General features: G+C 37.4%; 3 protein-coding genes and 1 long non-coding RNA gene across 4 annotated transcripts; 1 reads left to right on the forward strand and 3 right to left on the reverse strand.

The window, feature by feature from the left end:
- Positions 1-4,989: 4,989 nt before the first annotated feature.
- LOC125583699 lies at positions 4,990-6,484 on the reverse strand. Its single transcript, XR_007320747.1, has 2 exons — positions 6,077-6,484; positions 4,990-5,950 (listed from the first exon to the last, which is right to left on the reverse strand). It is a non-coding gene; the product is annotated as an uncharacterized LOC125583699 (long non-coding RNA).
- Positions 6,485-7,326: 842 nt separating this feature from the next.
- On the reverse strand, positions 7,327-8,420 carry LOC106426758 (chlorophyll a-b binding protein 2.1, chloroplastic). The gene is made up of 2 exons (XM_013867487.3): positions 8,170-8,420; positions 7,327-8,075 (listed from the first exon to the last, which is right to left on the reverse strand). Exons 1-2 carry the CDS (start codon positions 8,313-8,315, stop codon positions 7,424-7,426), a joined length of 798 nt encoding a protein of 265 aa, XP_013722941.1. The 5' UTR covers positions 8,316-8,420; the 3' UTR covers positions 7,327-7,423.
- A 556-nt stretch (positions 8,421-8,976) lies between these two features.
- On the reverse strand, positions 8,977-13,951 carry LOC106426761 (nuclear pore complex protein NUP133). Its single transcript, XM_013867492.3, has 8 exons — positions 13,654-13,951; positions 13,460-13,560; positions 11,595-13,367; positions 10,651-11,372; positions 10,410-10,562; positions 9,926-10,262; positions 9,783-9,850; positions 8,977-9,693 (listed from the first exon to the last, which is right to left on the reverse strand). Exons 1-8 carry the CDS (start codon positions 13,842-13,844, stop codon positions 9,163-9,165), a joined length of 3,876 nt encoding a protein of 1,291 aa, XP_013722946.1. The 5' UTR covers positions 13,845-13,951; the 3' UTR covers positions 8,977-9,162.
- Positions 13,952-18,653: 4,702 nt separating this feature from the next.
- On the forward strand, positions 18,654-19,847 carry LOC106426709. The gene has a single exon (XM_013867447.1). The coding sequence runs from the start codon at positions 18,654-18,656 to the stop codon at positions 19,845-19,847; it is 1,194 nt and encodes a 397-aa protein (XP_013722901.1).
- The last annotated feature ends 1,443 nt before the right edge of the window (positions 19,848-21,290 follow it).

Consider the following 21,290-nt stretch of genomic DNA (forward strand, 5'->3'; position numbering starts at 1 on the left):
CTCCACGTTGCAGTGGTGTAGACGCTATCAGTAAATCTGTGTACTTCCATACATGTGTCAAAAAAACGGAGACAGAGTAATGTCTATATGCTGCCAAAACACCCAAATAAAATTAGGCACCAAGATCATCTAAGTATACTTCCATACCTCGTGAATAAATTGCAGGAATGGCGTGTCTGCATGGTATTTTTCCTAACTCGTACTTCCCACATGTGCATGTTCTTCTTTCCAAATCAACATAACAATCATATTTGTCTCTATTAACAAGTGATCTGTAGTTGTCAACCTTGTAAACCTGAAACCCTTTTGCCTTCACAATTCTCCTATCAATCTTTTTCTCCACCTTAACAGTTAAAGGATCAATATTCTTCGAGCTTAACATGCGACGCTCATAGAATCATCGGGTCAACATTTCTCTTATACTATCCAGCAAAAGAATAACTGGATATTGTCTAGGTGATCTCAGAACTGAATTTATGGACTCTGCAGGGTTATTGGTCCTAATGTCATACCTGGCTCCATGGAAGATAGAACGAGCTCATTTTCTCACATCAGCCTCCTGTAGATATCTTCCAAGCACATGACACATTTCAACAATTTCAGTGAAACGTTCCTGAAATTCAGAGAACCTATATGCCCGCGAAGCCTTCTCGACCAAGGCGGACAACCCCTTTGTCTTGAAATTTTTTACCACATTGGTCAACAAGTGGTGAATGCAAATTCCATGTCTTGAACGAGGGTAAACAGTCCCAAGCGCTTTAGCTATTGACGCAGCCCTATCTGATACAAAAGCTAAATATATACTATCAGCAATATCCACTTTCAACTGTCTTAAGAACCACTCCCATGAATCCTCAGTCTCTGAATCAAAAACTCCAAAAGCAATCAGATACAAATTGGAGTTACCATCTACAGCTGTAGCAACAAGTAGCACTCCTTTGTATTTATTTTTCAGAAAAGTTCCATCAACAACAATCACCCTACGCATTGCATTGTAGAATCCTCGAACTGGTTGCCCAAACAACATAGATAGATACATGAATCTCCCATCCTCAGTTGTTTCATAGTGTGTGTGGGTACCAGGATTAGCTTCTTTAATCATATGCAAATATTTTGGTATTTTAGCATAACTTTCATCTGGTATACCTCGAGCCGCTGCAATTGCATACTCATGAGCTTCCCAAGCTTGCCAATAAGTAATCTCGCAACTATGCTCCAGTCTCATGAACTGAATGATGTTGTTTGCTTTTGGGCCATCATTGGCATCATCAAATCGATGTTGTATCAGCTTCCCAATTGTTCTTGCCGATGCCGTTTTTCCGAATTTGCTTTTCTTCGAAGGAGCACATGAATGTATTTCCACACACTTGTTGATCATGAAGTATGTAGACCCATCCAAACATTCTGCACGCAGAGTCCAGTTGCACAGTTTATCCTTACATCGAATATACCACCACTTTCTCGTTGATTTGAGAACAATGTAATCATAATTATTCTTCATTGCCCAAATTTCCATTGTTACCTTCAGAACACGTTTACTTCTGAAAATTTGATCCTTCTTCACGAAATCTATGATTCCAGATTGGCCGTTGTTTTCACGCTCTCCATTGTTTTCACTCCTTAAACCAGCATCACCGAAACCATCTTTAGCAACATGATTCTTCGTTTTATGAGTCGACTCTTTTGACGGTATGGCAAAGTCTCCTTGATTTGTTTCAGGAACTTCTTCGTCCTCAAAATTGCTTGAGTCAAACAGCTCCTTATTCAAATCGATATTGACTTGTTCTTTTTCTTTTGCACCAGTAGCAGACAACGTGACACACAAGGTTGTAGACGAACTCTTCTTCGTGTAGCTCACAAAATTAGATATTTGTCGATCATTGCTGATAATAATGGGAGGATTCCCTCTTTGATTCACCATCTCATAACTGATCTCGACATTAACGAGCATATGGTCGACCCCATAATCCTCACACACGATGATCTTGAGCTGCTTCAACAAAGTAGTAGTTTCTAATGTTACCATTCGACCACCCCTTGTTCTGCCTGCCAAGAAACTCCACTGATCACCGCAACTTGATATCCATTCACCAGATTTAACATAGATTAGAACCATGTTGTATTGATAGATAGAAGAGATGGTTATGTCGATGAACAAGAGAGAGAAACAAAGAACGAAGGAGAGAAATATCGTGGGGTGGGAGGAGAAAAACGTGGCAGAGAAGATACTATGAGAGATTTAGGGTATATTTGGTTTAGATTTAGGAAATATTTATTGAAATATGGAAGTTTCCATATTTTTCGTGATTTACCTATAATATGTAATATACATATATCGGAGCGCTGAAGAGAGGGTGGGAGGTTTATTCTTCCTTACGCATTTGATAACGTAAAAGACAGAAAAGGTTATGACACATAAAAAAAAGGTATTTCACAGAGTCGAGGTTATAACTTGTAAAAAAACTATAAGTAGAGGAAAGATATCTTGTTAGAATATTACCTGACGAAATCTAGCTAGCATAGAATATTGAAGAAAATTTTATTTGTATTATGTACCCATGATAAATCTGTGTGTAATACTTACTATTCAATTTCCAGACTAAGTAGATGGCTAGAATGAATATTATATCTCTCCTAGAACATAAAAAAATACATGATTCCACTATTGTTAAAAATAAAATTTAAACATATAAATAGTCATACTAATGTTTCCAATGATTTACATATTTTTTTATATTTTAAAAACTTAGTTTACTATTTTTTCCATTACAGAAGGGTAAAACATGTCCAAAATTACCAAAAATATCAAAAGTCCTATTTTAACAAACAAAAGTTGAAAGTGTCTATTTTTCCCAGTTTTCCCTTTTATAATTTAGGTGTTTCATAAGTAAAAAATATTACACTACCAAAAACATTAATAATATTGAGAAACAATTATATAAAAATTATAATATTATAGAAAAATTGATTCAATATAGTAAATAAAAATCATAATATAATATAAAATACATCAATATTTCTTTTCATACAAATTTAAAATAGTAATAATGATTCATAAACCATAATATAATATAAAATTTATAGACTATTAAATAAAATATTTACAAAAGAATCAAATTACGCGTTTTTAAAGCGCGAGTCAAAATCTAATTTACTTATTATAACTCTAGCTATGACAGCGAAAAATAATCAAATAAAAAACACAGAAAGAAAGCTCAACGTTTTGCCATTTAATTCGGGAAAAAACGACTTTAGAAAATAAAAACGTCATGCATTTTATCTTCTCGAATTTTTAAATGAGATAAGAGAGAATCTTAGGGAATAAGTTTTCGAAACTTAACTTCACGAGATCTCCGCACACGTGCAGCAACTATTGTGGGAAGTGGCTCTCGTTCCTTTCTTTAAATAAACCCGGCTCTCTTCATTCATTTTGGAACGTTTATTTTACACAGCGAAAACCAACAAATCCCTTAGCATAAGTCAGAGAGTGTTTCGTTGATTATTAGTTCGATAGGGCGTTCATGAGTGAAGCATGAATCGTCTGCCATGGTTTTATCCTGAATCGTCATATTCGTACAGTCCCGTCTTACTACGGAGCGAATATTTAGAGTTAAGGAAATAGATTATATCTCGACTCCATGTCTCTTTTTCGTTTATGTCAATCCGGTTTTCCGGTTCTACAGGGATCTATACGAATCGTTGTATATCTTTGAGAGAATGGGGGAAGCAAGTGTACGAGAGAAGTGGATCGGTCCTTCAAATCGAAGTTGGAAACGTCAAACGTGTTTCAGTACAAAACTGAATTTTGTTCTGTCGAGCTTCATTCAAGCCCATGTGCGGATTGACTATATGAAAGTCTAAGATGTTAAGTTGGCGACAAGCAATGTTGCGTCGGCTGGATGGATATGGTTACGGACCTGCGTTGGTTGGTTGTTCAATAAAATTTGAGTCTTAAGTTAGTTGTGATTGGTTGTTTTTATTCCAAACTAGAGATTTTTCTGCGCTACGCGCAAATTATGTACTATATTTTGTTTAATTATAGTTTGCATATTGGTATATTAGTTACTTTCATTTTTATGTTGTATTGAGTATAATTTTTTTAATATTTGTTATGTTTTAAGATTTTAATTTTTTTGTTATCATCCGTCCGCGAGCTGTGAAGACTGCGATTTATAAATTTACCCTAATTTTTTGTTATCTAATTTTATATAATTTATAAATTTACCCTAATTTTTTGGTATCTAATTTTATATACTTTTTTAAATTCTAATTTTTGTATAGTTTCACTTATAATTAGAATATTTAAGTTTCTGACAGTAGATAAACATAATGATCATATGTAATTTTATGAATTAGAAACAATAATAATAAAATATATAGTAATTTCACATGTTCATTTATTTCCTGTTCCATGCCTCTTCATGTTGAAATTAAAGATTTTCAATCTAATAATAATTTATATTTCTAATTTTTATATTAAATTTAATTTCTGTGTAGTACTAAAAATAAAGGCTTGTTATTCATGTTATTCTAAAATTTAGAATTAATAATTATGCTAACTTAGTAAACAATATTATTATTGATATGACATTTATAAATATTTTTGGTATAAGTAATAAAAATAGAAGGAAAATAATAAATATTCAAAAATGTTAATATGGAGATTATGATAATATCAAAAATTCTGTTTTTTTTTGTCAGCCAAAAAAATATGTATTTATAGGTTAATTAAACTTAAACCGTTTCTAATATAATGCATGCATATTTTTATCTCTCTTCTCATTGAGCAACGTAAAAGCAATTGTTGCATAATCCTTAACCACACAGACACGTTTATTACATCGTTACCTAACTCCAAGACTACTAAAATCCATTACCAGCTGACCATATGCTCCCCTGACTCGTAACTTCACTTATACTAAAACATGGTTTATTGTAATTTGATACAACTTTTTACATTTTAGAAAATGTTTTCGTCTTTGAAAACAATTAATCAGCAAACACTTTTACACGTTTTCCTTAATGAATCGGATCACATACAATATAAGTATAACATAACAATTGAAATTTCATGCTACACATCTCTCGCTGCACACTACGTAACATTCCAAAAAAAAAGACTAGATTAAAACCATAAACAATTTATAATCTTTATCTTTCTCAACTAATCTACATGATTCTTCTCACAATACAAAGCAGCAGCCATGGCATCACTTGAAAGCAACAGCTAATTGGTCTTCTTAGGATCATTCAAAACAAACTCTGCTTACAGATCCTTCAACGCAATCACCACCGTTGTTTTCAACAGTCTCATTATTCCTCCCTCCAATAAAACAAACACCAAAAAGACATTATAACATCTCCAACATAAAATTCTTGAAGATCCAATCTTTATTTTGTTACCTCGAGAGTAGAAGGAAACATAGTCAGTCCAACGATAAAGGGAATGTATATTGTATTAGCCTAACCATAGCCAAGCGAGACATCCTTGGAAGAATGCGATCTCCGCTGTGGCTAAAAGGACGCCAGAGATGGCTAAAGCCCAACACTTCAACGCATCTGACGCTAGCGGAGTGGTTGATCGGGAGCATGTTCATGAATTACTCAGTCTTACCACCTGATTCTGATGTGATTAGAATGTACATAACCGAACTGAAAACCATTAGCTGAGACACAAAGTTGAATAACTCGGTAGCTCCCAAGATGATGGAGTTTCCTATAGAGAAAATGAACTTACTGCCGCCTCCAACAATCAATGCACTGCTGCGAGACATCCATTCCTTTAGCAGCAAAGACTTAATTTCTAAACCGATGCACTGCTCGAGTCTGTCACTACAAATAAGCAAGGTAGTTGAAAAAGGTTACCTGGAGTCCGGCATGCCCATAATGGACTGCATTGAGTGCTGCTTTAAACAAACGAATTGCAGTAGTGCTGTTCCGTGAGATTTTTCTGCACCATTTCAGGGTGTCAAAAACATGTATCACCGAAGGAACAAACAGTAATAGAAAGATGTACACTTTGATAATGTGATGAATTCTAGGGGGTTACAGATTAACTTTATCGGAACAGACTTACTATATCTCATTCAATACGGAGATTGTTGAAGTTGCCTCTGTATAGCTCCCATACCAACCGTGAAGCTGCTTTTCGCAACAAAAAGAAGATTAAACACGTTTCAAGTAAGCGAGAACTTATAAACTCATTACCAATCTAGAGCTTGGAGATACTTTTCCAATCATTACAAAGAATATAATTGGCAAAGAAGCAACACTAAAAGCTAACTGGAACATCACAAACTCATTGCATATATTTGTCAAGGTGAACCAAAAAAATTAACATGATCTAGGATTTTTCATAAATTAGTCTACTAATAGGAGAACATAATATATATTAATCTTCCATGGTGGTTTTCTAGAATAAAACCAACAAACTTACTCGTTTGAGTAAAATGGACCATTGAAAAAAAAACTCCAATACCAGTAAAATAAGGTCTAAACATACCATTGCAAAAGCTTTGGTGAATCACTCTCTCTTCATGGCAGCCCTATAGAACAAAAAGCAGAGAGACATGAATATCTAATGTATTCGCTATATCTCATATGTAATAACATATTCTTAAGAGATTAGATTACCAGGAGCTCACCATACACTGTATGTGAATAAATTAAATTTTAGATGACCATGACAATACAGAAGGAAACATTTAAGTATGAAGATGAGGACACAAATACATGATCTTCGAGTGATTTTGGATTATTGGTGGATCTTGCAAAAAAATATACTCAAAAATCATATAAAATGTTGAGCTTTTCAGAAACAAAATAACATTGAAATTCTTACCAATCTATTCTGGTTCTCTTTGGATGGGAGACGATATAAATAGGATAGTGACGGGAATTTTTAATATGATAGGGTTGTTTCAGATTCCATATAGCATATGTTTAAGTAGGAGAAGGTGGAGTGATAAAGGCTGTGGAGATTTATGATTGGTCAGTGTTCGAAACCGACGATGACTATCGATTGAATTCGAGATTTGTGTGGCGATTGATTTGGAAGAGGAAGAAAAAATCTTAACGTAGGAAGAGTTACAGGTTGGTGGAAGACGAAAAGACTAAGCTATGGATGAATTTGGGCTTCTGCGTAAGAAGTGCTGCGTATATTTTTGTTTGTTTCTTTTGTTGTATTTATAATATTGTCATACGTAGAATGTCTTGTTTGTTTTATATAAATGATGTGGCAATAAACTACATTCTGATATGCTGATTTAATCTGCATACGTGGATAGGCTAGCTGATCCTTTTACTTATTGTTTGATACCCATTCAATGAAAAGAGCCAGTCACTAAGTACATAAACACGAACAATACATTAATGGGTTTTACAAAGTAGATAAGACGGTGAAGCAAATCCATACGATAATTAATCACTTTCCAGGGACAAAGTTGGTAGCGTAAGACCAGGCGTTGTTAGCCACAGGATCTGCCAAGTGATCAAACAAGTTCTCGATGGGACCTTTACCAGTAACAATGGCTTGAACAAAGAATCCAAACATCGAGAACATGGCAAGACGTCCGTTCTTGAGCTCCTTAACCTTCAACTCAGCGAAGGCCTCTGGGTCCTCCGCCAGATTCAACGGGTCGAACGCACCTCCGGGGTAAAGCGGGTCAAGACCTTCTCCGAGAGGACCACCTCCGATTCTGTACCCTTCGATGAAGCCCATGAGAACAACTTGACAAGCCCAGATGGCTAGGATGCTTTGCGCGTGGATCAAGTTAGGGTTTCCGAGGTAATCGAGGCCTCCTTCTGAGAAGATCTGGGATCCTGCCTTGAACCACACGGCTTCTCCGAATTTGACTCCGTTCTTGGAGAGAATCTCGGGGAATGTGCAGCCTAGAGCTCCCAGCATTGCCCATCTGCTGTGGATTACTTCGAGCTCACGGTTCTTAGCGAATGTCTCTGGGTCAGCGGAGAGCCCGGCGGTGTCCCAGCCGTAGTCTCCGGGGTATTCTCCAGTTAGGTAGGATGGTGTGTTCTCGGAGAACGGTCCCAAATACTTGGGACGGTCTGGTCCGTACCTGTTACAATAATCATATTGTTAGTTGTTCGGACAGATCTCAAGAATTAATGATTAATTAAGTTAATTAAAGTAGAGGAGATTAGATTTGGTACCAGATGCTCTGAGGAGTGGACTTGACGGTGCGGCGCATGGTGACGCGGCCGCCGCCGGAGACACCGACCTTGCGGAGGAGATCGTTGGAGGGCTTGAGGGCCGTTTGGCCAGCGAAGGAGGATTGCTGGATTGCTGACGTGGCCATTTCTTATCCAAGTCTTCTTAACTAGAAGGATTGAAGAGAGAGTGTGAGTTGAGAAAGGAGTGAAACCAAATGGGTTTTATAACGGAGAAGGTAATGTTTGGGGATGATCAGATATACACGTCAGCGACATCTGATTGGTTGAAAAGAGTTGGATTTAGATTCGCTTGGTCCTTGGAGGAGAATGTAGAGGTTCTGGTGATACCACCTGGCAGTGGAAGATCTTCTGGCTCAGTGAGAGGATATTGTTTCACAGATTTTATTGGCTGTTCTTTCTTGATATTTTGGATTTCATTTATTTTACCTTTATCTTCTTATTCTATATATCATAATTAGAACTTGACTGGTTTATAATTCCAGAGTTGCAAGTCCCAAATTATATGCATAGTACTGAAAAACGACATGATCACTATGGACTAACTTTTGCATCCTTGTATTTACTTCCAATTTAAAAATATACTTAAAATAATTATAGATACTTTATACAATTATAATGCAAAGGTGGAAATATGAGTTTAAATGTAAAGAAAACTTGTGAAGTGAAAAAAAATTCACACAATAGGATCATTTGGTTTTGAAAAACTGAAACAGTTCAAGGATATCTTTTGGTTTGGTTCGAATTGGTTTATAGATAATCTATAGACCGAACATGGTTTCTCTTCTGTGGTTGTAACGTACGTGGCGTTTAAAAGAAAAACATTGTTACAAAACCTGAGAGTCCAAATTCCAATATGAACTCATAAAACAGAAATACAGAACCATCAGAGGTGCAACGCAAATCATCCTAAATCAATGGCATCTCTTCAACATCATCTACACCGTCACTTTTCCTTGAAAAAAGACAATTCAATTACGCCATCGGAGATGAAAGATCTTCTGCTTCGATACCTTCTTCTTCTACACAACCCAGCATGATTGCAGTTAGCATTAGTTTCCCCGCCTCGGCGAAATCTTTGTGGCTCATCAACAAGTCCTCTACAGAAGAAGTTTTATCCTCAGGGTTCTCTCGTCTCAGGGGAAGGACTTGTGCAAAGTCCCCGTCAAAAGCGTTGACTCGGTTTGGTCCGTAACACCTTTTCGAAGCCTGGAAAAGCGCTGTGTTCTTTAGATTCTGTAATGTTTCTTTGTCGCTCCAGCCTTCGTTAGCAGAGGCTTGATGGAGCCTGTCCCAGTCTTCTTGATCCGCAGCGTTTCTCCAGCATTCTTCCAAGAGACTCCTGTGCTTCTCACGGAACGAACAGTTCGTCCATGCAAACACCTCGAAAGCCTTTATAGCTGTCCATCGGCCCTGGATGCTTAAACAAATTTCGATGAGCTCCTCTGGTCGAAACAGTCGGTTTCTGGTTTGTTCATCGCTTGGAAGAGCCTTTGTTAGTTCTTCCTGCAAAAAAACAATGTACGATTAAACTAGTTATAGAGAATATTAACACAGCTGATTATAAATATCAACAGCTGAAAAGATTTCTTAACCTGCAGCTTCAGTAATTTGAGGTCAGCTTCAATGCGCTTCACAATCGATTTTGAATCAGCACCCTTATCTGCAACGTGATATTCATCATAAAAAGTAAGAAAAAGGTATAGTCAATAACACCGAGGAAAATAAGCTATTATACCTGCCACATAGGCTATCTTTGAAAGGTTCAGGAACCGCTTGCGGTCTGCAAATGTTGGTTGTACATCTTCAGATTCTGACACCGTTCTTTCATTAGTAGCTGTCATAGACTCTTCATCTTGTGCTAGAGCCAGTGAGTGAAGAGTTTCAGAGGCAGATGAGAATTGATGAAGAAACACTTGATGAAGCCACAGCAGATCAGAGTGGCGTTTCAGAAATATCAATAGCTCGTCTTGGAATTCTTCTCCAAGCCTTAGAAGCTTAGAGAACTGTTTCATATCATAAAGTTGCTGAAACACGAAGTAACTGAAGCCTCCTTGTGGTCCCACACCTTCGTGCTGCACAGACAAATCAAGGGTATTAACTAGGCAGGAACGCAGAATATGTTCTAATGATGCCACAAGAAACAACACACTACAACAAATTGGGTACTCTACTGTGAAACTCGAGAAATATGGAAAGAATAAGACTTGGCTCAATTATACCATTAAGTTTCTGAGCAGACCAGTATCATTGAGATCATAACATATCCTCCACATAATCTTATAGCCTGCATGTCGCTTTGCAATAGAAAGCAAATCTGAACAACGGTTTTTGAAGATGTCTTCATCTGTCATTTCGGCTCTTTCATTGACGTTCTACAGATACAAAACCAGATCACGATGTTACTAACAGCAAAAATAATATGCAGTGCACAGCATGATTGCATGAGAAGAACATGCTAACCTGGAAATCTGCTTCCATGAACTCTTTGGCCTGTTCATAAAGACAGTCGAAAATGGTATCCCGCCGTGCCCAGTACTCATCAAGCAAAGCTTTGTCTTCTTCTTCTCGCTCCAATTTAGCAGCGGCAGAACCAGCACAAGCCTCTAGTAAAACTTCAGTAAGCACTTCGAGATGCATGTATATCTCGGATTTAGCAGAGATATCAATCCTAGATCCCTCAGTTAGCAGATGACGCATAAAGGACGCAATGCACCACAGCCCATTACAAACAACAGGCTGAGAGTGCCAAGGTATTAAACCTTCAAGTGGTGGATACCACATCTGATGCTCATTTTTGTAATCCAAAGCAGCCCGAAGAATTGTAACACATGCGTTCGAGACTTCGCAGGCTCTCTGAACTTGAATTCCCAGTGGTTGTTCAGCTCTGATTATGTATTCTAGCTGCCTGGTCAGGCAATAAAATACTTCCTCAATTTCAGATACCTTGCTGTAGAAAACTTCAGCATTATCTCTGTCCATCAACAGAACTGTATTTCTCCGGGCTTTCTCCCCTACAAACTGAATAAGATCCCAAAGGGCACATGAAACCTGGTCCTCTGAGACAGTATGCGGCGAGCCAAATCTGCCTGAGCGGCTCTGGTTAATCAAATTTTGCAGTTCCCGGAGTTGAATCATTGCAGCAAGTTTTTCACCATTTTCCAAAATTATTTGCAAAGAATGCCCTACCATGAAAGAGATGCATTAGCACAGCAGTCAGATTTTTTGTCAGCCAGAATATTATAACACCTCCAGAGTATGCATTAAACATGAACTACCCATCTGATATCGAGGAACAAATTACTTCTAACGTAGAGATATATCTTCGAGCTTTAAACTAAAATAGATGAAACAGAAATCATGCTATAGTAGTTAAAAAAGAAACAGTCAGAGATCAAAGTAGGTACTCTGTTTAGAACACAACTCCTCATGGCATTTGGATACGGCAAGAAAATGTAGAAATTTCTCATGCTTCTGTTGTTTCTCCATCAATTGTGTAGATACAACAGTCATGGCTACAATCTCAGCCCCTCTAGTTGTTGTCCAATGCTTAGCTAATGTGTCAACTATAGATTTGCTTTTGCGAGCAAAAACATTGGTCTCTCCATCTCTATCAAATGCACCTGATTGAGTAAGCTTCCCCAAGGAACCATCAGCTCTCCCAGATATCAGAAAATCCTCAAAGAGCTGACCAAGCAAAGCTTCTGACTCTTCATCACGGGCTGTTTGACGAAAAACTCCCATTTTAGCATTAACTTTGTCTTCACTATTTTGTAAATCTGAATCATCCAATCTAGCAGTTCTATCAATACCATATGGTGTGCTCCTTGTCTCATCTCGTGATCTCTCATTTGAGCTCTCTTTGCGTGACAAACTTCTCTCTGGAGGTTTAACTCCACCAAGTACGACAGCATTCTCCGGTATAGCCCACACTCCAGCTTTCTCAGTTAGCACAGTCCATGCACCACATTCATGTTCGTCAGTTGAGGAAAGAACGGAAGCATCCAAGACCTTGCCAGCATCATAAGGTAAATCAAACTTATAGAGCCGGGTGGAGTTACCATGATAGTAGCAGACTGTGGCTGTTCCATCACCTGAAAGAATCATAGCTGACCCTTGAGGTCTACCACCAACTCTGAGTTTCATAGAGAGCAAGAAGTCTTTATCCTCCACTCTTGCTTTTGGGATAATGACTTGGATTGGAGCCTGTTTCTCAAGAACCCTTTCCTCTTTTCCATCTGCCAATCTCGTCTCAGATTTTTGTTGCAAGGTTAAAAGCGAATACTGTGTATAGCTTGAACTGTTGGCGCGGTCCATGCAGATAGTAGCAACAAGAATGGTAATCACTTTACCCTGATCATCCACCTGCAAATCCAGAGGCCAGATTTGCTTTTGACTTGCTATATCTTTCTTGATACCAGAATCGCCATCAGCGCCAACAATCTCATGACGCCAGACTTCCGAAACAGTTAGATCAGGCTCAATTGCAAAACAATGTATGTCACAATCTGTTAACATGAAAAATTGACAGCAAGACTCTCTAGCCAATCCTTGCGAAAACCGCCAGACCAGAGACCTCGGGTAACCTTCACTCACGGAGGAAGAGCTGACGTCCAAGTGTATTTGATTACTTTTAATGCCTGCAGGGCTACAAGTAAACTGCCACAGCTCACCACTGGAACTGCACGCGACAGCAATACAAACGCGCTCTGTTGCATCAACCGAGGTAGTAATCAAAGCGTTAAGATCACTATATCCTGATCTATTGCTTCTTATCCCATTGCTTAGTCGCGAGCTTTTCCTAACCTTAGGTGAACTATACATACCAATTTCGTCAAAAGATCCAAGACTAGTAACAGGAGAAGCTTCCTGACTAGAAAAGATGTCCGACCAAAACACAACACCTCGAGTTTTTCTATTAACCATCACAATACCAATAGGACTACGAGATCGAGCAGCAGCACCAGGAGAAGTATCCCAAGAGACAACACTAACCAACCAGCTTTTAGCATCTTGTAAATTACTACTAACAGACTCTCGATTGGCCAAAGGAAGTTCAAGAGCAACGCATTTTCTTGATGGTGAGGCTGTCAAGTGACTCCAAACAAAAAGTTTAGTTCCAGAGATAAACCAAGAAAGGCAGGTTTCTTTATCCATTCCACCTGATACACAAACGTCACCTGGAGAATAAGAAGAAGAAGAATGAGTCAAAAACTAAGTAAGAGCACATACTCTCTCTCGTTTCGATTAAAATGCAAAGAGCAGTACTAACCAGGATGAGTATTATTCCTCATTTGTTCATCTCTAACCAATTGGGGAAACTCTCCAACGAACACAGGCTTTAATTGGTTTGCATCATTGACAGGAGAAACTCTACGCACAACAACGACGATGGACAGTGTTATCAATACGAGATCTGGGGAAACTGTCGCAAATTTTGAGAGAGAGAGAGAGGGATCTGGATACCTAGCGAGAACAGACAAACGAGGAGCCCAAGGCGCAGGAGTTCCGGTGGCGGGACGATCTGAGATGAAACTGTCGCGGTTAGCCGATTCGCGATTGTGAGATGCCGGAGTTACTGGAGAATCCGGCGGAGCGGCTCGGTGGAGCGGAGTGCGAGAGCTTTGCTTAGGCCTCTTCGTCAGTGGAGAGAACATGTTCGATGATTTGCAGAGAGCGAGAAAGGGGTTTAGGGTTTATGTGGAGAAAACTGTTTTTGAATTGCGTTTGACACTCGGCGTCGGCGATACTGTAGTTTAGAAAAAACGGAGTCGAATGAATTTTCAATTTCGTGATCGGTTCGGTTTATGGTTTTGGTATGGTTTAGACGATATGTTTCTTTTGGAACCGTCTTAAGGATTTGGATTAGACGGTTTAGAGAAGTCGATTGGAATGAGATGATGATAAGAAAATGCTGAGAGTGAAAGATGAGCCAGATTTGTCTATTAGCATCAAACTGGATGAATCGATAGTTCTAGTTGAGCTAGGATCATACCGTTTTTGAACCAGCCAGAGTTCGTTCGTTCGTTCGGTTTAACGTTCACAAAATGATCAATTTTGGCAAGTGTTCGGATGGTTATCCAAGTAACAATGCAAAATTTGCAGTCAACAATGGTCATATTTTGATGTGTTATCGGATTCAGAAATGACAATTGAGCTTTTCAAATGGATACCGATTCAATGGTTAATAGAAACATGATTAATAACTTAATAATTGGACATGTAGGATCACTTGAAATAGACATTAGGATAAGTAATATGTCTCTCTCGATACCACAAATGTTACAATTTGTTTTTCTTTCGTTTTTTTTTTCCTTTTAAAGGTAGTTGGAGATTTTTTTGTTTGATAAATTCTATCTTTGGTGTTGGAAGATAGAATTACCGCAGTTGTATTGTCTGAATCTCATTGATGCCCTTAGAAATTTAGGAAAACGATTTGTCATCTTGATTCTGTAATTTTTTTTATTAATTTAATTTGTAATTTGTAATTTTATATATGCTATCGGAAAGTATATATTTTTTTTAAAAAGATTAAATGGTTTTTATGAAATAAATTTTTACAAAACTAACTTCGATTAAGTTTTAAAAGAACTGAACTCGATCAGACAAAGCTTTACAAAACAAACATAAGCAGTTTTTGCAAAGCAATTTTCGTAAAATGAAAACAAACTCAATGTTTTGCAAAAAAAATATTCGGAGAATTAAAAGAGATTACACATACAATCAACGAGAGATAAAAGAAAACGAGAATGTTTGTGAATGACATTTTTAAATAATGGTGATTAAAGTCTTCATTGTGAGAGATTTTTATTTATTTTGATAACCTTGATGAGAGATTAAAATATTTAAAAATGGCTCTCACCATGAAAACTTTAATCACACCATTCCTCGTCATATTTTCACCTAGAGTATAGCACTTATATTAACATGAATGTTTATGTATACTGTAGTCACAAATTTCATATTTTGGTTTTTATATAAATATTTTTTTTTATTCAGTTCATATACTATTGTTTTTTTCAAAGTTCACTCTTTCATCAAAATTGTTTTCAGTTTCCTATATTTGGATCAATGGTTGTATTACATTACACTCTATTACTGTGTGTTTGTTCCTTGTAAAATACTTTTGATTTCATTATAATGTTGGATAAGCTTGAAATAACTTAAGGTGCAAGTTATCCTAATCCTATTGAGTTTGGGTTTATTAAAGGGATTAGGATATATCTAAAGTTATTATTAGAGATTATTGGCCAAATATACCTTAATAGAGGTGAAATTAGAAAACTACCCGATTGTAAAATAAACTCAAAGAAACTGTAGCAATTTGTGTACCACTTGCCCGGTTTGCCCCTAAGTGAGGACACGTCCGCCAAAAAAAGTGACCAGATATAGATTTTGTTAGATCTTTTTAAGTACTTCCTAGGTTTCTATTGGCAAATAGGTCTCCAGCTATCTTCTTCCCCATCCACTAGTTTTGTTTGAAACTCGTGTAAAGTTCAGAAGCAAATCTACATTTTTTTTCTACAAATCAAGGGAATATCTGATTGTAACAGAGAACAGAATGGATGTAAAGGGTACACAAAAAAAAGTTTAGGGTTTCTGATTGTGTATTTACTGGAAAAAAAAACTGAAGCCATTTCCAAATGAAAAACTTGTTGAGACAAATCATGTTTTATTGTTAGATGGTAAGCAAAATAGTTAGCTATCAGCGTACGATGGTTTCGGTTAACAACACTCGTACATATGTGCACAATTTAATATGAAGAACTTGACATTATCAATTGGCATTGGCTATCGATAGGTTAGTGACAACTTTGATTAATACTTGCAAATAGAAAATTTTTGCGTTAGTTTGATTATTAGAGATAGTTCTCTTTGCTAGATGCACAATCTCCACAACAAATTTTTACTATACCTTGAAAAGGGTTAGCGATGAAGTGTATACATTAAAGCTAAACATATAGAAACACTAAGGAAAATGAGTTCATTTATGATTTTGAAAGAAAAATTTGAAACCATTTCGGAATGAAAAACTTGTTAAGTCAACTTATGATTCTGGAAAAATATGTGACCGGATTTTGAAATGAAAACATTGTTGAGGAAACGATTTATTATTAGGGGGTAAGCAAAATAGTTAGCATTATCCTACGATGGTTTCAGTTAACAACAATTGTACATACGGGGACAATATAAAGGTCAATCAAACTAAGATATGTAGAAGCATTAGTTATGTAAAAGCATTGGTTAGTTAGCGACTACTAATAGGCATAAAAATTTATATTAGTCATTGGGGACTGGATAAGATAAGTTTACATTAGAAAAAGGAGAGTACAAGCAAATACCGAATTCATAAAAACATGAGGGAAAATAGCCTAAAAGACGTAAAGGTGGTTGTGAGATGGCGGAATATGATATTCCAGCTTGGCTCTCTCTATCCTTCTTCTCTTTCACCTCCTTTTTTTTTTTTTTTTTTTTCAGCTCTCAAACGCGCCAGGTCGGCGGCAGTAAGGCTTCTGTCACACATTATTTTCTTGAATACATGACCTTCCTGGATAGGACGGACCAAGGTTGCCCAAGGCCTCGTTATCGACCTCATCATCCCACAGGAGTTCTTTATCATCCTCTAAAATGAATATCACCTCAGTCTGCATAATACAAGCAACTATTTAGCAGGGTATTATACGCTTGGTGTTTTGGTTAACGTACACTAATAACGTCAACAATGCTTTATCTCTTACTTGTATTGTTTGATATATACTTTTAAGCGTTACACATAATATTATATGTTAAGTTTTTACTTAGTTACTAATATCAAAGGTATAAATTACTAAAATTCATTTCATGTATTAGAAAATGGTTATTATTATTAGCAGCTACCAGGCCTCGTACATGTTACTTCGGGTAGAAGCAGCCATAACCAATAACATCAACAAAGCTTTATCTCTCAATCGTATTGTTTGATACTTTTAAGCGTTACAAATATATTATATGTTAAGTTTGTACTTAGTTACTAATATCAAAGGAATAATTTACTAAACTTCATTTTCATGTAACGTCAACAATGCTTTATCTCTTACTTGTATTGTTTGATATATACCTTTAAGCGTTACACATAATATTATCTGTTAAGGTTTTACTTAGTTACTAATATCAAAGGTATAAATTACTAAAATTCATGTATTAGAAATGGTTATTATTATTAGTAGCTACTAGGCCTCGTACATGTTACTTCGGGTAGAAGCAGCCATAACCAATAACATCAACAAAGCTTTATCTCTCAATCGTATTGTTTGATATATACTTTTAAGCGTTACAAATAATATTATCTGTTAAGTTTGTACTTAGTTACTAATATCAAGGGAATAATTTACTAAACTTCATTTTCATGTATTAGAAAGGGGTGATTATTAGTAGCAGCTACCATATATCGTACATGTTACCTTGACTAGAAGCCTCCATATAAATACACTTACCACCCCCACCAAATTTACTTTAAAGACAGTTTAGACTATTAGCAAGAAAGACTGTTAATAACAAAAACATAATTAGATAGATAGTACGGATTCTGAAATATTGCTAACCGGTTTCCTGGCAAAAAATAGAAACCAGATCTCGTTTTTTTCGTCACTCTGAGAATACGGACCACGACAAACTGGCCAAAACTCTCGAAAACTGAAGGATTTTCGGCTTGAGATATGATTTTTCCCAACCGGTGTGCTCCGCAAGAACGCATCTTCTTCTGGATCTAGAGCGTCCACGACAGTAGATTCAGTCCTCTTCTGTTTGTCGTAGGTAATAACCCCATCGTCGGGGGTTCTTCACAAGCAGCAAACATGCCTTTTGGCAGCTGCAAATTCTCCATCGCAGACTGATAAACTTCCAATATCACACCGGGGAAAAGAAATATAGATTTCTTTGGGTTTATGAAAGTATACAAACGAAAAGGTGTGACTTTTCACTGAACAAATAAACTTACAAAAAAACTGTAATTGATACCTCTCTATTTGCCCTCGCCGTCTTTTACAAGTGCTAGTGTAGTACAGATAATGGCGTGTAATAGGTGGTTCCTATATACCAGACTCTGACACATAATCTGATAGAGCAAGATAGCGTAGCCTTAGGTATATAGGGGTCGTTTTGTATTAAAAAAATTCTAACAGTGCTTTCTACAATAGTAGGGTATTTACCTAATTTCAACGATTCCTGTGTATATACCACCTAATTTCTCTTATTATTAATAATAGGATTAGGAGTTATCTAGTTCTATATAAGGAGTTGCAAAGCATGTTGCATCACTTAGGAGTTTTGTGATTGTGTGAGAGATAGCTTAAGGTTTTGAGAGGATTTTCCTTAAGATTAATAAGAGAGCAAATTCTTATTATTGTGATTCTTGAGACTACAATCGTGAAACTTACAAACTATATTTGGTATCAGAGCATTCAAGGTTCTTTGGCGATTGTTTGATAATGGGAGATATTGTCGTGGCAAGGAAGGAAGGAGGAGGACCCTCCAAGATAACATGTTCGATGCTTACGGCAACGAACTACACTATTTGGGCAATCAGAATCAAGGTGCTGCTTAAAGTTCACAAAGTCTGGGAAACGGTGGAGAATGAATCTGATGACAGTGAGAAGAACAATATGGCCACAACTCTATTTTTTCAATCTATACCCGAAGCACTCATACTACAAGTGCGAGAATTGGATACTGCGAAGAAAATTTGGGATGCAATTAAATCTCGACACATGGGGGCAGATCGTGTTCGTGAAGCAAGATTACAGACATTAATGGCTGAGTTCGAAAGATTGAAGATGAAAGATAGCGACACCATTGATGAGTTCGTCGGGAAGCTATCCAAAATCGTAGCCAAGTCAACCGCTCTAGGTGAAAATATTGAGGAGACAAAGCTGGTCAATAAATTTTTGTCAAATCTCCCGCGAAACAAGTTTATACACATTGTTGTGTTGTTGGAACAAGTTCTTGATCTAAAGACTACGAGTTTCGAGGATATCATCGGAAGATTAAAAGCTTATGAAGATCGAGTGAAAGAGGAGGAAGAAGTAGAGCCAGATACGCAGAACAAGCTTATGTATGCAAATATGGAATCACAGCAATCCTCAAACCCTTCCAACCGTGACAACAATAGCTATTATAGAGGTCGTGGACGTGGAGGACGTTACTACAACCGTGGCAGAGGGCGAGGTCGATATTACAATGATAGGTACTATGAAAACTTCGACCTCTCAAAGATCACTTGCTTCCGCTGTGATAAAAACGGACATTATGCATCCACATGTCCTGACCGACTTCTAAAGTTACAAGAGATCACAGAGACAAACAACAACAACAACAACAACAACAACACCAATACTAACACACATGAAGCTGAAGAATTGATGGTGCACAAAGTGGTTTATCTCAACGAAAAAAATATCAAGCCTCAAGACTTTGAATCAAACTCAGAGAAGGACAATGTGTGGTACTTAGATAACGGGACAAGTAATCACATGACCGGAAATCGAAATTACTTCAAAAGAATTGATGAAACTATTACTGGAAAAGTGAGATTTGGCGATGACTCCCGTATAGACATAAAGGGAAAAGGCTCGATATTATTTTACAGCAAAGACGGAGGAAAGAAAATCCTAAGCGATGTCTAATATATACCGGATTTGAAGAGTAACATAATTAGTTTGGGACAAGCTACTGAGTCGGGCTGTGATGTAAGGAAGAAAGATGATCTTCTCACGCTGAGGGACAAGGATGACAGGCTAATAGTGAAGGCAAAGAGATAAAAAAATCGACTGTATAAGGTTCTAATGGACATAGTCAGCGAGAGATGCTTACAACTTACTGCAACAAGTGATTCAGCAAAGTGGCATGCGAGATTAGGGCACATAGGAAGAGAATCAATGCGCGTAATGATCAATAAGGAGCTTGTTACATGAATCCCTAAGATTGAAATTGAGAAAGATACCTGTTCATCGTGCTTGCTTGGGAAACAAGCAAGGCTTCCATTCCCACACGCTACTACTTTCCGAGCAAAGAGAGCCCTTGAACTCATCCATGGAGACTTATGTGGGCCGATCACACCCGTCACGCCATCAAAGAAGAGGTATATATTTGTATTCATAGATGACTATTCTCGCTACATGTGGTCAATACTTCTAAAGGAGAAGGGGGAAGCGTTTGAGAAGTTTAAAAAATTTAAAGCCATCGTCGAGCAGGAAACAAAAAAAACTATTGGTACGTTCAGAAGCGACAGAGGCGGAGAGTTTACATCAAACGAATTCTCAAGCTACTGTGAATCAAATGGCATTGCAAGGCAACTTACAGCTCTGTACTCGCCTCAACAGAACGGGGTGGTCGAAAGGCGTAACAGAACTCTTTTAGGCATGACGAGAAGTATCTTGAAGCATATGGATCTACCCAACTATCTATGGGGTGAAGCAATAAGACATGCCACATATATTATCAATCGAGTGGTGACTCGTGTACTCATGCTACAAACGCCGTACGAGGCATACAAAGGAAGAAAACCGAACATCGAGCATGTTCGTATATTTGGATGCATCGCTCATACAAAGGTCGATACCCCTCACCTTCGGAAACTAGATGATAGATCACGGATGTTGGTACACCTCGGCACGGAACCTGGATCAAAAGCCTACCGGCTACTTGATCCAATAAATAGAAAGGTAGCAGTCAGCAGAGATGTAATATTTGATGAAAACAAGAGATGGGATTGGAAAAGCAGTGATAAAGAAGATACAGGAACATTCAGTGTTGAGATTGAGGAATATGGAAATCATGGCATCGGTGAGGGAGAAGTTGATATTAAGCAAGAAAACGAGGAAGAAGATACAACAGCGCCTGATCACGACCTTGAGAACCAAGAAGAAGAAGAGAGCGTAGCTGAGGACGCGGGTTTGAGGAGGTCTCAAAGAGAGACAAGGAAACCAAGCTATCTAGATGACTATATCTTACTCGCAAAGGTAGAAGGAGAGCGCCTGTTGCTGAATATAAATGATGAACCGTGGGATTTTGAAGAAGCTAAAGAGAAGAAAGTTTGGAGAGACGCCTGCGACGATGAGATAAAGTCT

This window comes from Brassica napus, chromosome C3 (genome assembly GCF_020379485.1).
Source record: "Brassica napus cultivar Da-Ae chromosome C3, Da-Ae, whole genome shotgun sequence".
Lineage (NCBI taxonomy): Eukaryota > Viridiplantae > Streptophyta > Magnoliopsida > Brassicales > Brassicaceae > Brassica > Brassica napus.

Excerpts from the sequence above, each read along its gene's own strand:
- LOC106426758 (XM_013867487.3), bottom strand. The coding sequence starts at position 8,315 with ATGGCCACGTCAGCAATCCAGCAATCCTCCTTCGCTGGCCAAACGGCC. Across the intron at positions 8,076-8,169 it reads TCCACTCCTCAGAGCATCTG|GTACGGACCAGACCGTCCCA; the intron begins GTACCAAATCTA and ends TTATTGTAACAG.
- LOC106426761 (XM_013867492.3), bottom strand. The coding sequence starts at position 13,844 with ATGTTCTCTCCACTGACGAAGAGGCCTAAGCAAAGCTCTCGCACTCCG. Across the intron at positions 9,851-9,925 it reads AAAGATAGCCTATGTGGCAG|ATAAGGGTGCTGATTCAAAA; the intron begins GTATAATAGCTT and ends ATCACGTTGCAG. Across the intron at positions 9,694-9,782 it reads TCAAATTACTGAAGCTGCAG|GAAGAACTAACAAAGGCTCT; the intron begins GTTAAGAAATCT and ends GTTTTTTTGCAG.
- LOC106426709 (XM_013867447.1), top strand. The coding sequence starts at position 18,654 with ATGGGAGATATTGTCGTGGCAAGGAAGGAAGGAGGAGGACCCTCCAAG.